This window comes from Trachurus trachurus (genome assembly GCF_905171665.1).
Source record: "Trachurus trachurus genome assembly, chromosome: 11".
NCBI lineage: Eukaryota > Metazoa > Chordata > Actinopteri > Carangiformes > Carangidae > Trachurus > Trachurus trachurus.
Genome location: NC_139904.1, coordinates 2,325,278 through 2,338,608, shown reverse-complemented (window position 1 = coordinate 2,338,608; position 13,331 = coordinate 2,325,278). Strand labels below are relative to the sequence as shown.

General features: G+C 42.3%; 1 protein-coding gene across 1 annotated transcript in view; it reads left to right on the top strand.

Annotated features, from left to right (window-relative positions):
- The first annotated feature begins 1,261 nt into the window (after positions 1–1,261).
- The window catches only part of erf (Ets2 repressor factor), a 53,397-nt gene continuing 41,327 nt past the window's right edge, over positions 1,262–13,331 (top strand). Inside the window, exon 1 of the mRNA XM_083982143.1 lies at positions 1,262–2,145. Within this exon, the coding sequence (XP_083838269.1) occupies positions 2,124–2,145 (22 nt within the window). The 5' untranslated portion in view covers positions 1,262–2,123. The remainder of the gene's footprint in view (positions 2,146–13,331) is intronic.

Below are 13,331 nucleotides of genomic sequence, written 5' to 3'. Positions count from 1 at the left end.
CTATCTATCTATCTATAATATGACATAAGTAAACAAATTTCATAGAATAGGCTAGTAGATTAGAATGATAATTCTGATAATGAGCTAACTTTATTTTAGGATATTTACGTTGTGATTAAACATTCTGATAAGATTGAATGTTTGTTTTTTTTGCTTGTTTGATTTTTTCAAGTATATTCTGGGGCTTTTTATACCTTAAATTGATAGAACAGGCCAGAAATGGGTAGACAGAGAGCTGGGGAATGACATGCAATAAAGGGCCACCGGTGGAATCAAATGTCATTGGTTTGTTGGAATCTGTAAATTACCCTAATCCCAACAAAAAATATTTTTTTATAATGATATAGGCTAATCTCAACAATAAGTCTTGTTAATTTAAATTAAAAAAAAGATACAAAGACATGATGATAGATAAATACAGGTCTTGCTCTTGGGTAACCAAACAATGGAAAGCATTGAGTGATATAATTATCACTACTTATGAAAAGATGTAGCTATGTATGTATGAAACTAGCTCTGAGCTAAATCCGGCACACTTACATGACACCACAGCGTTAAATTAAGTTCATTAATGTGCATTGTCTTCTGCAAATAAACAATAAATGAAATGAAGTATGTATGTTTGTATCTATGTAGGCTATGTGAATCATGCATAATATAGGCTACCTGCATGTAGGTGTGTGTAGGTGTAGCCTATATTATGATACATATGTTTGCACCTGCACGTGTATATACATACCTACGTGCAGGTGTAAACATATGTATCACATACTGTATGTATCATAATATAGGCATTATATGCTTCTTATTTTGATGGATATATAAGAAAAGGGGGGGCTATATATAAGCCTAGGCTTCCACCCCTATCCTTTGGTTGTGACCAGAGTTTATACTCTCTGAGTAACCAATAAATTGGATTCATTCATTCATTCATGCATCAAACTTTATGTTTCAGTAGCCTTCAGTCCTGAAATGCCCTCCCTTCATCCCCCTGTCGTGTCGTGTTTAGTGAGTGGAGTGGTGTCGTGAACTACAGTCTATCTACGGTCGTGAACAGCAGTGATCTTCCCAAACCATAGACGATCTTCGGGCAACAAGTGGGCGTTGAGTTCCTCTCTCTCTCCCTCCCTCCCCTCCGCAGGTCAGCGTGGGCGGCCCCGTGTGGCAGGAGGAGAGCGAAACACGACACCCCGACCGAGGGAGGGGAGGGGAGGGGAGGGAAGGGGAGGGAGAGAGAGAGAGAGAGAGAACACGAAGTGAGTGAGTGAGAGAGAGAGAGAGAGAGAGAGTGGAAAAAGAAAAAGTCTGTGCCGGAGAAAGAGAAGAGAAGAGAAGAGAAAGAAGAAGGAGAAGAGGGAGAGAGTTGTTGGCCGCGGTACTTTTGTTCCTTTCAGAAGCAGCAACACCAACACTGCTGCTTCTACCGCTGCTGCTGTTTTTACTGTCTGTTTTGTGTGAGGATGACGATGGTGGCGGTGATGATGATGGTGGTGTGGAGGAGGAATCGACCACGCTTCTTTGACATCGCTGCTGCTTCTGCAACAAGCGGGATGAACATTTGAAGAAGAGGAAGACTCACTAGTCGCATCGCATTCCGTCGCTACAGCCCCAAAAAACTTCCATCGACCTGCTGCTGCTGCTGCTGCTGCTGCGCCATTCAGACCAGACCAGACCAGACCAGGGCGACGACTGGCTGCTGGATAACTAACTACCCCCCACCTCCACCTCCTCTACCCTTCTCCTGCCCCACTCTCGGGGCAACTTTTCGCATCAAGAGCCCCAGTCCCTCCTCCTCCTCCTCCTCCTCTCTCCCCCGAGCGGAGCTGAGCTGAGCTGAGACACAAACTCTCCGCTGTTGGAGGAAAGGAAAAAAGTTTTTTAACGTCCTCTAAAAAAAAGTTAAAGGAGTGTTTTTTATCTACGTTTTCCTTTACTTTCTTTACCCCCCACCCCTTCCCCCCATCTCCTCCCCCTCCTCGTTAATAATAATCGGGGGCAGGTTCTTTCTTTCTTTCTTTCTAAGAAGAAGAAGGAGCAGAAGAAGCTAACGTGGCTAACGGCTAACCAACGTCTAAAGTTACCACCACTAACGGGGGGGAAAGTGACCGAAGACGGCAACAAAGATGAAAACCGCCGGGGACTCGGGTGAGTTTGTGGCCCGACCACACACTATTCTTATTATTTATTACTATTTAAACTGACTTGTCCGCCTTTTTTCCCTATTTTCTTTACTTTTCTGTCTCATTTTCTTGTTCTTTAACAAGAGAAAACAACAACAGCAGTAGCAGCAGCGGTTGTAGCTTTCGGTGGCTAACTGGTTAGCACGCTAGGTAGCTAGCTAACTAGCCAACAGCTAACAAACTCCAGGGAAAGTGTGAGTGTGTGTGAGAGAGAGACAAAATTATGGCGCTAGAGTGGATGGATTCAGCCTGTTGTTGTGGTTTTCTGTTGTTTTAAAGCAGCACAGAGGCTCGGTACCACTCGGAACCACTCGGTACCAGTCTGTTTTTGAAGTTGGAAAGTCTTTATTAGGAGTAGTAAACCACCTTGAGATGTGCTATCGTGTTTTTTCCAAGCGAGGATCCTACATATAACATAAGGCAGGGCTGCAGACTAACTTTTGTTATATAGTAGTTGCACCGTGGCCCCCTGAGTTAAACTTGTAGGAGCACAATTAAACAATTTTGGGGGGTAAATCGACTTGCAAAGCAATTATTCACATTTCCTTTTCATTGATCTGCCACCTGTAATGTCAGATTCTAGATTCTGAGTTTAACCAGTGTTAAAAACAAACCAAAAAAGTAAAAATTTACTGGTTGCACATGTGGAAGTACCATAGATGAAAAATTTCACTTGCTGACTCAAGTATTGGGGAAAGTTTGGAGCCCTGCAAGGATCATGAATGGGTCATTTATGTTTCTATCTATCTATCTATCTATCTATCTATCTATCTATCTATCTATCTATCTATCTATCTATCTATCTATCTATCTATCTATCTATGTGTGCAATAGTAGACTGCACAAACAAACAAAACACGTACAAACAGTAACTACAAAAGTAAATAGACAAGCCAATCACACAAAACAAGGTCATATAAAGTCCTATAAAGTAATAATGTTCATGCTAGGGTCAATAGATCAGCAGCAAACAAACAGAATTATAAGTACAGTGATTTCTGAGATAAGAAGAAGACAGAGTATTTTTAGATTAAATGAATTAAATGAAGATATGGATCAGATATTTGCAGGTGAACTGTTCCAGTCTGAGGCAGCTTTGCGCTGTGTTTGTAAACTTTTATAAACCCACTGATGTTTAACTTTTAAAACGCTGTCTGTCTGTGAGTGTTCAGTGATTTACAGTCAACTGTAGTAGTAGTTGGCTTTAATTTCCCGGATCAGTGAGTGGTAAAGGAGTCAGGAGGGTCGGTGCTCTGTTGCCCCTGACCCTGACTGCAGTGGCTTTGTCTTATAAAACCACCACCTCCTTTGTTTTAATGGGGAAAAAGGTTGTGGAAGTCAGTGACTGGAAGTGTCCTGTGTTTGTTAGCAGTGTGCTCAGAGTATATTATTAGCTGTGGCCCCCCACTAATCTGCAGAAAGAAAGAAAGAAAAAAACAAGGTGTGTGAGTTTTTTTAAGTCGAGATAACTATAAGGAATTTACATTATCTTGCAGGAAATGCACAGTTTGAAACTAGTAAAGAAAAGAAAGTTGATAAGAGCCGACATGACACGCCTGTGGATGATTAAGGATGAAATGAATGATGAGTAACTGCAATTGAATGTAAAGCATACCAGGCTCCTGACATATTTATTGTGGCTTCAGAAAAAAAAAAGAGCAAACGTTGGTGTTTTTTTTTTGTTTTTTTTTGCTGCATTTTAATTGGTCCAAGGTGAAAGTCTCAGCTAACACACATACTTTTCCATTTATCACTACAAAGCCCTGCAGTGAATGGTGGGAAAGTGAGTGAGTGTGTGCAAAATGCAATGATTGGATTGGGAACTTCACTCTTCGCTCTTGTATTTGATCAGTGGTGGTGATGTGATGGTGATACAGTGGTGGGTGGGTGGGTGGGTGAGGCAGTTAAACTCTCCTAGACAACAGGCTCATTAATTGTAGGTGTTGGAAAACACGTTAAACCCCCTCTACCCCCCTTTTTTTATTCACACATTTGCATTTAGTGAGTAAAGCGTGTTGCGTTTTGACTCTTGACACATCCATTGTTTTACTAGTGCTGTTAAAAGCTTCATTAATCTACTTTTTTATAGCTTTCATTCCTGATCTTTGCTTCTTTCTTCTTTCTTTTTTTTTTCAAATTCCGTACATTTTTCAATCCAATGATATATATATTTTAGATTATTGTGATCTTCCTCCTTACAACAGGTTATGGTTTCTCCTCCATTGTGCTTTAAAACCCAGTTTAGTCAGGAGTGTTGTGTGTGGTAATGTTGGGCAGGCAGAGATCCACTTCCCATAATGGATGTTTTTTAAGAGGGGAATGCCACACCACACCACAATACAACGTCATAATTAGAAATATGACTTCTAGATCTCTCTGCCGCCGCCTGAGATAACTGTTTTCCTTTTTCTTTTTCTTTTTTTTTTAAAAAAAGCACATAACAATTGTGAGAAACTTAAACCCCAGGCAAACTTTCCTCTTCTCTCCAAGTGTCTGTCGCCACATGGATGTGTAAATACAGCCTCTAATACTCTGGGGAAATAAAAAGTGCTGAAAAATGTTTGAATGGCCAGATTCGACTGTCTGCAAGTGTATTATTTTGTTTTCAGTTTGCTTAAGGGCAAGCTGAGGGAGATCCTATGATCCATGAAGTATCCCACCTCCTCTTTTTTTTTGATCTTGACCACAGAGCTCATCATGCAGAAAATACTCAGCAGGCAATTTTACATCCTTGATTTACACCCAATGCTTGGACGATGAATAATCTCTGTTTTACTCACTTAAACTTAAGTTCTCTTGAGGGAAAGCTGCTTTTCTTTGCAGTTTTTAAAGTGTTTTTAACCACATGCCACCCCTTTTCCCTTTTTTTTTTGCCAACATCGACAAGATTTTTTCTGCTGTTTGGGTTTAAAGGAATTCGCACTAAAAATGAAATGCGACTCTTATTAGTTCCCGTTTTTCAGCATTTTGTTTGCGTGTGATTCACACCAACTTCCCGCCGTTTCTAGGGACTAAAAGGAGATTTATTTTTCTTCCACTGGTGAGTCACAAGCTGTGAAACTTGTTCAGTGACATCAATTCAGTATGATGTAGTTTTTTTTTTCTTTTTTTTGCTGATGTTAAAAGATCGCATTGAGCAACTCTGATCTGCATCCGCATTACATTATGCACGCAGCTACACAGGCTCTTTTGTGTGCATTTCCCGTAGTGTTGGGGCCTTTTTTATTATATATATATATATATGTATATATGTGTGTGTGTGTGTGTGTGTGTGTATGTATATATGGGTCAACCTCCACTCTCTTCCTATCAGGAAGTCAGCAGTCTGGCCACACCAGCTCCAATTTTCCACTTGTGTTACTCCTTGTATCAACAACGCGCCACATGTAAGACGTCACAGCTGTAGACGGCCGGGGCCAGCAAACCAAACCAGCACGCTTTGTTGCACTCTGTATGTAAGTGTGTGTGTGTCTCAAAGTGTGTGTGTGTGTGTGTGGAGTGAAAGGAGCCATACATTAACAATTAGCTGGTGTTAAGTCTGGAGAGGGGCCGGGCTTCTGTTTACGACTGTGAATGTATTTATGCGTTTTTTGTGAGTGAGAGTGTGTGTGTGTTTGTGCAGAGATGCAGGCCCATGTGTGTGTGTTTGTGTGTGTGTGTGTGTGTGTGTGTGTGTGTGTGTGTGTGTGTGTGTGTGTTTGTGTGTGTGTGTGAGCCCATATGTCTGCCACCGCTCTGCTCTGCCCTACCTGACATTGATGTGGTCACAATAAAGTGAGTGTTTGACTTTTACCAGCCAGACCAAATTGCCCTTGAGGAAGACCATTTGGTTGCGGTGCTGCAGCTTGACTCAGCCTATTGTAATTACAGGAAGAGCAACTAGACGACGTCTTTATGCAGATTCAAATAGCTCTAATAACAACTGGGTTTTGACCAAAAAGCTAATGAACCAAACCAAAGGGACTCAAAACGAGGCTGTTTTAGTTTCCTTTGGGAAGGACTTTGTTGTGTTACTGTCTCAACCACTACGCTGAATTATGCTGCTGGCACCGGGCGGTAAGAGACGGCACAATTACACAACAAGTCGAGGCCAAGTTGTTTGTCTCAGGGAAAGTTTGAGGAGAGGTGCTGGTGGCTGACGTACAACCATGTGGTTTTTTTTTTTTTCTTCTTCTCCTTCTCCTTCTTCTCTTTAGATTTTTTTGTTTGCAGTTTTGCTGTGTGCATGTCACGAATGTTGAACCATGTGTATATCTATCTTTAAAAAAAAAAAAGAGAGAGAGGAGAGATGACGACAATTACAATCCAGTCTCTGCATGGTCTTATTTTTGGCAGGACCAGTCAGGCTGTAAACATGTGGGTTCAGGTCTCAGGTTCACCTTTTTTAACACATACTAAATCATGACAGAACCCATTTGGGAATGAAAATGCCATAACCGGAGAGAAAAAGAAAAAGAAAGGGAAAAAATCCCCTAATGTCAGTGTTCCTCACAGGATGCAACCCTTTCCCCTAGTTTCCCTTCCATTATGTGTGTGGCTTAGTCTTTTTTTTTTTTTTTTTACAACTATGACTGATCAGGTTTAAAACGTGCGAAAGGTCGACCTGATCACATTCCTGATTACTGCTGAGCCGAGTCTGGGCAAGCAGACCCTGGAAAAAACCGCTGCCGGGTGACGTCAGCATTTCTCTGGTGTGTTGTCAAAAGTGGCGGTCCAGGTCAAGCTCGTTGCTCGCAGCAGCAGCAGCGTTGCTATGATAGATGGATCATCTCTACGTACGTACACACGCATAGTGCTTTGCTTTTTTTTTTTTTAAATGGCGAGCCTCCTTTTCCTGGAAGTGTGTATGTGTGTATGTGCGGTGGCTTTTGGTGACCCCCCCAACGTGTTAAAGCTTTAAAAAGAGAATAGACGACAGGTTGCGCGAGCTGGGACATGCTGGCCAAACAAACAGCAGGAGGGCCGCACGCACAGGAAACACAGAGAGAGAGGGAGAGAGAGTGGGGGAGCGAGAGTGGGGGGGGGGTGATGATGGACCGCTGATAGACAGATAGCCAGATTTATTCAGTGTTCTTTAAAAAAAGAAGGAAAAAAATCTAGAGGATCCATTTGTTAAAGTGGTGTAATTATATCAAAAAGTTTAATTTAGTGCCTCTTCATCACCTGTGTGTGTGTGCGTGTGTGTGACTGTATTGTACGTAGGTCTCTCTGGTGCTTTCTGGTGAACCAGTCCACGTTCACACCTGTTTAAAGGGATACTTCACCCAAAATCGATAATTCACCAATCATCGAAGAGTTCATTTGCAAAAGCACTGTAACTCCGTTTAAAAAAAATTCTAGAATCTTTATTTTTTATTTCCATAATAAGGTCAAACCAAAGTTGAGTGACTTTGAGATGTAACAAAACAGACATATCTCCAAAAAATAAAGTTTTATTGAAAACAACACTATGCAAAGAATAATTACAAAGCCTCAGCTCATTTTTTTCAAAATGGCACTTATCTGCTTTTGCAAATGAACTCTTCACCGTCATGCCAAGGAAGGGTTTGGAGAACTTTCAGAGTTATCGAAACGCTTCAGGAGTTCCAGGGGGGGTCGGTCCGGCTGGCAACGGGTTTTCATACAATGCCGGTGGATAGAGTTCACTTTTGAATCGTCCAAAACACACACTATGAAACATCCAAATACCCGGAAATACCCCCTGGAACTCCTAAAGCATTTTGATAACTCTGAAAGTTCTCCGAACCCTTCCTTGACATGACGGTGAGTAGAAAATCGATTTTGGGTGAAGTATCCCTTTAAGTGGAAATACATTACTCTGCATTACTCTTTTTTTTTTTCTTCCTGTTTCTTATCCTACTTCAGTTTCCTAATTATTTGGTCTGGTGTTGGAGTGAACCCAGCCATGTCCATCTCTTCCCAGAGTTCAGAGATGAGAATTAGCTGCTTGACTTAATTAATAAGCCCCACAGGGAAATTCATACAACTTCTTCTTTTCTTGTTCTACTTTCTAGCTTTTTTTTTAATTTGGTAGATGCCCAAATCACCACCAAACATTTAGTTTCTTCAGCAGACCATGACCATGAAAACCGGCACTGGCACAGAGCCCTGTCGGTGTAAAAAAAAACCCCATCAGAGAGGTGATGATGTTGCTGTTGGGACTGAAACGTTCACACACAAACACACACATGGATAAAAGTGTGAGATTAAAGATGTTTTATTGAGAACCACTGGGGGGAAAAAGTTTTGAGCTTCTCCACAACACCTTCCCCTCAGATTTGGTGTCTTTACTCAGGATTTCCTGTCTGTTCTCTTGAATATTTTGGCTCCTGTGACACTATTGTTCACAAGTAGATAATATATAGTGCAGCCATAATCAATTAGCTATTGCGCATTTCCTTTTTTTTTTTTATTTCTTTACACCTCCTTTTGAAGTGCCTTGCCTACGGGCACTGTGGTGTTTGGTTGGTTGGTTGGTTGGTTGTTGTGCAGCAGCTCAGATATTAAAAGCAGAATCCACAGCTCTCTTGTACTGTGAAACCATCATGAATTATCAATTTGTAATGTTGCACCACGTAGTTATTTTTGACAAAGTGTGGTAATTGTTTTGGTTTTTTTTTTTTACACACACACACTGTATATCTTACCTGTGCTCATCCATCCACTCCTTCTGCAATTAGATCCACAATACAGTTCCCTGGACGACTCCCCCTTTTTTTTTTTAACAGTTAGCCGGTTACACTGTGCTTTAAAACTTCAGCTGAGGAGGAAAAAGCAATAACAACAACAAGCACAGAGAGTTTTTCTTTTTTTTTTCTTCCAGTGCAGAATAAATGAGCCGCTTGCACCTGTTAACTCTAATTGGGATAGATCCTGGGGCTGCGTGCGCCGCATGACGGCCGTCGGAGGCTACTGACGGAGAAGAGAAGCATTTAATGTTCTCCTCTGTGATGAATTTTACTGTGGTTGAATTGAACATCTGCATCTGCAAAAGTGCTGCAGCTCAGAAAGAAAGGAAGAAAAGAAACGAGAGGCCGACAGTTAAACCCCGACGTTTATTGGTGATATTTTTGATAGCCGAATCATATTTTACAGAGCCGCCGAGGCAAGGGTTAGGAAACGAGCTCCGCCGTTTCAGGTTTTCATAAGAAATAGGAACTTCCTCTTTTCTTATAATTAGAAATGAAACGATATAAAAGCTAAATATCATGATGACAGTGTGCCGAGAGTGTCATCTTAGTGTTTAGTGGAAAAAACAGGACAATGGGCTTTCATTAGCAGATTTTTACCCACATAAAAGGGAATTAAAAGGCTGAAAGAAATGCATGTTTTTCTTTTAATGCATACCATAGTGAGTATTAATGTGATTTTTTTTTTAGCGTGGGAACTCCAGTGCAAGAACAACGTCCTGTCTCTCCATGATGAATCCACTTTGAGAGCTCGGGCTTAGACAAAGTGCAGGTTTCGCCTCTTTATCTCCGTGCTGCTGTCACTTTTCTCTCATTTTTCTTTCTTTCTTTACTCCTAAAGAATGTGCTCATCATCATTATCATCATCATCATCGTCGTCGGTGACCTGCCTCTGCCTCTGTCTCTGTCTGCTTTAGTATCTGTAACTATTTATGACCCGGCGGTCGGTACATACTCCCAGCAGGGCTCATGAAAGGACACAGCAGGTCAAGTGAAACCAGCGACTCGCCTCACTGAGCAGATAATAACGCAGGTTTCTTCTGCAGCGGGGCAGATATCTGAGGTAACACCTGGCGACAGGGGGGAGAAGGGGCTTCCGGCTGTGGCGCTTCGGTAACACCTAAAGAGGAACTATGCAGGATTTGTACCTTAATGGAGCAGCTTCAGAGTAACAGTGCTGGTTAAATAAGGCTGTCTTTACACTGACTGCATGGTGCAAGTTGACCCATTCCCATTTTTTTCCTCTCAAGTGGCCCAGATCGGACCTGTAACATGAATAAATGGGACAAATACGCATGGAATCGGATGTTCTCGGATCAGATTCAGGCCCCCGTTATATCAGATATCAGATATCCACCAATACAGCTGTAGTCTAAACCGACAGATCGGATCTTTCCTGGCAATGCATGTCATACGTCATCATCAATGATAATATTAACCTCGCTTCGTCTCGTAACGCTCCGTTATTATCTCATAGCGTGGTGAATGTGCAGGTCACAACTTGTCCACCAGAGCGTTTTGGAGTTGTTGGATTGTGTATTTGAAGAATTAGCAAGAAATCCCATAATGAGCCTCCGTAGCGTAGCTCTGAGCAGCTCACGGCTCTGCTCCGCCGCTTGCACCGACAATTAAAGGCAACAAACCTACTGCTATGACTATAGGGATTATGGCACTGGACCAATTTGCCAAAATGTTGAACTATCCCTTAAACTTACTCCTGCATTAACTTGCAGCTCATATCCAACATCCCATTTTGCATTTTTTTTTTTGCCCTTGCCTTTGCGTTTGCGTGTCTTTGTGAGTCAAACCCAAGGCTGAGAGATACAGAAGGTGCAGCGGTGGGTCTGTGCTTTGTCCTCTGGCTGTTTTGACTGGAGTCATTCTCACTTGTTATGGCTGTAACATCTGTGGTTGGTGGAGAATCAGACGGACAGAGGTGGAGGTGCACAGGTTTTGGTTTTTTAGCAAATGGTTTACGGCTTTATGGCAGCAGAATGGAGGTGTAGAGCTGCTGACACATGTGGGTCTGACTTTCTAACTTTCTACAGACCGACTTGAGTGAGTATATAAAAGAAGGAACACGGGTACAGACTAGGTGTGGCCCTGTACAACACTGCCCACACTGCCACTGCAGCCACTGCCAGGGGAGCTCAAGCAGTTACAACCACGCTGCTGCTGCTGCTGCTGCTGCTGTCAGACGGAAATATCCACCCAAAGGCCGAGTGTTTTTAGGGGAGCCTGTGCTGCGCTGTGCTGTAGGAGCTTTTGGGGGGGGAGGAGTGGTTCGGTTCGGTTCGGTTAGGTGGCAACATCGATGTTATTATAATGTCTTTTTACAATGAAATGGGAACTTTGACACACGCTGAAATCGACTGTGGCGTTCGCTGGCAGCAGCAGCAGCAGAGCAGCAGCAGCGTCGGTGGTGGCGGTGGCGGCGGTGGCGGCCCCAGTGGAAAGTCTTCAGCTCGGCTAATTTAGAAACCATTTGTAAAATGATGCAAAATAAATTGGGTGCATTTTGTCGGACGCTGCCAACAGGTTTACACAGAGAGAGTTTGGTTTTGTGGTTGTTTGGATGATCCAACCCAGACTTTTTTTTCCCCCCACCCCTCTGCCCCTCTGCCCCTCCGTACACTTGTTTTTGCTCCTTCTTTTTTACTTTACACCTGCACATTTTCTTGCTTGATTTAGACATGCAAGATGCCCATCCTTAGAAACGGCCAAGCAAAACCTTTTCAAATTCATAATCTCGTAAAAACGTCGGGACCGTTGCTTCGTTTCAAAATACAGATTTCCATAAACCACCCACAGTTGGATACGTTACCACCTAAACTTCCATAAACAGTCCCAGGCCCAGGCTGTTTGAATACACAGCTTGTAAAAAAGAAAACCCAGATAGACATCCAGGGTGAAAGCAGGTTGGTATGTCTCCCTGTTCTTCTGTGTGACACGTCCAGGCTCATGTAGTTAAAGACTTGACTTGTGGCCACCCCCCCACCCCCCCCCCCCCTGTAAGTCTAAGTATATTTAAATGCACATACTTTCTGCACTTTTTTTTCTCGATTCCCAAAAATGTCATGTCGACAAATCTGAGGGTAAATGACTCGGGGAGTTATTTTGGAGTTCCTGCATGTGCACAACAAACAGGCTCAAGTATCAATGTGGCAGCGAAGCACAGAGCAGCGCAGTGTCCAAAGCAATTACATCCAAAAAACTAAACGCACATCTGGTCTCCTCTCAGAGCTTGGTGCTGCTTTTAATACGAAAGAAAAAAACCCAGTTTCCTCCAGATGATGATGAAGATGATGGATTTTTTTTCTTTTATTGATTTCTAGGCGCACATCTAGGATCATCTTTTAGTTACCTTGAACGCACCCTTTTCTAGTCACGACAAGAGGCAGCAGCACCTCACCTGTGTGTGAGTGTGTGTGTGTGTGTTGAAAGAGCGGCAGGTTTATACAGGAACTGACAGTTCGTTGACACCATTAGATATGGATGTATTCAGAGACGGGGCATCTCGTTTTTAGCCATCTTAGAGCCCCCCCCCCCCACCTCTAGTATGTGTTATATAATAATAATAAATTATAATATAACTGTTTGTGCAAAAAAAAAAAGGGAATTTCACACAGTCTGTAGTTTTAACGTTGTTTGAAGAAGCCGATGGCCTTCCAGCAACGAGATGCTTTTGCTCCATTCATTTCTTACAGTGCGCCGGCTACAGTTTAAACACCTTGAATGAAAATAAGATAATATAAAGTGTAAACTATGTGATGTTTTTGATTAAACAAAGTCTTGTCTTAGGAGTTGAGTTCATAAAACCTGTCGGGAGAGAGAGATAGAAAGATGCAGAGCACACAGAGTCTGTTGTTGTTGCTGCTTCGGTCGTGGGTCTATGGGGAACTCCGTTGGTTCTCATGGCTGCCGCATCCTGCACGTCCTGGGACTATCTGTTTGTGACTCTGAGTGTGTGTGAGTGTGTGTGTGTTTGAAACCCAAAAATATAGAAAGTTTATACGTTAAAGGGTAATTCTCCAACTTTTTACATTCCTCTCTCTCCCTCTCTGTACAGTGAAACCTTTTACTGCCTATAACAAATATGTACACTTTCACATTTATTCTTTATCTCGGTCTCTTACACACATACAGAGCACACCTGAGAGTCTGCAGCTCTTATCTCACCTGCTGTGGGTAGAGGAGGAGCAGTTTTTATAGGGTCAATACGACTAGACTACATTTTCAGTTTTCTATTCAATCAGGGAGTAGCCGTTGGTGTTAATGTCTCCGCTTTACCTCTTCATGCAGAGGCCATTTTTGGCAATTTCCGCCTGTTTTTGTATCACTGCAATTAAAGCTTAATAGCCACAGAAGTACTAATCCCACAACTATGGTTTATGGCTTAAATGAAAGACAACCTTTGTCCCTTTACATCTATATGTATAAAATATTGAATTGAGTCATTCCA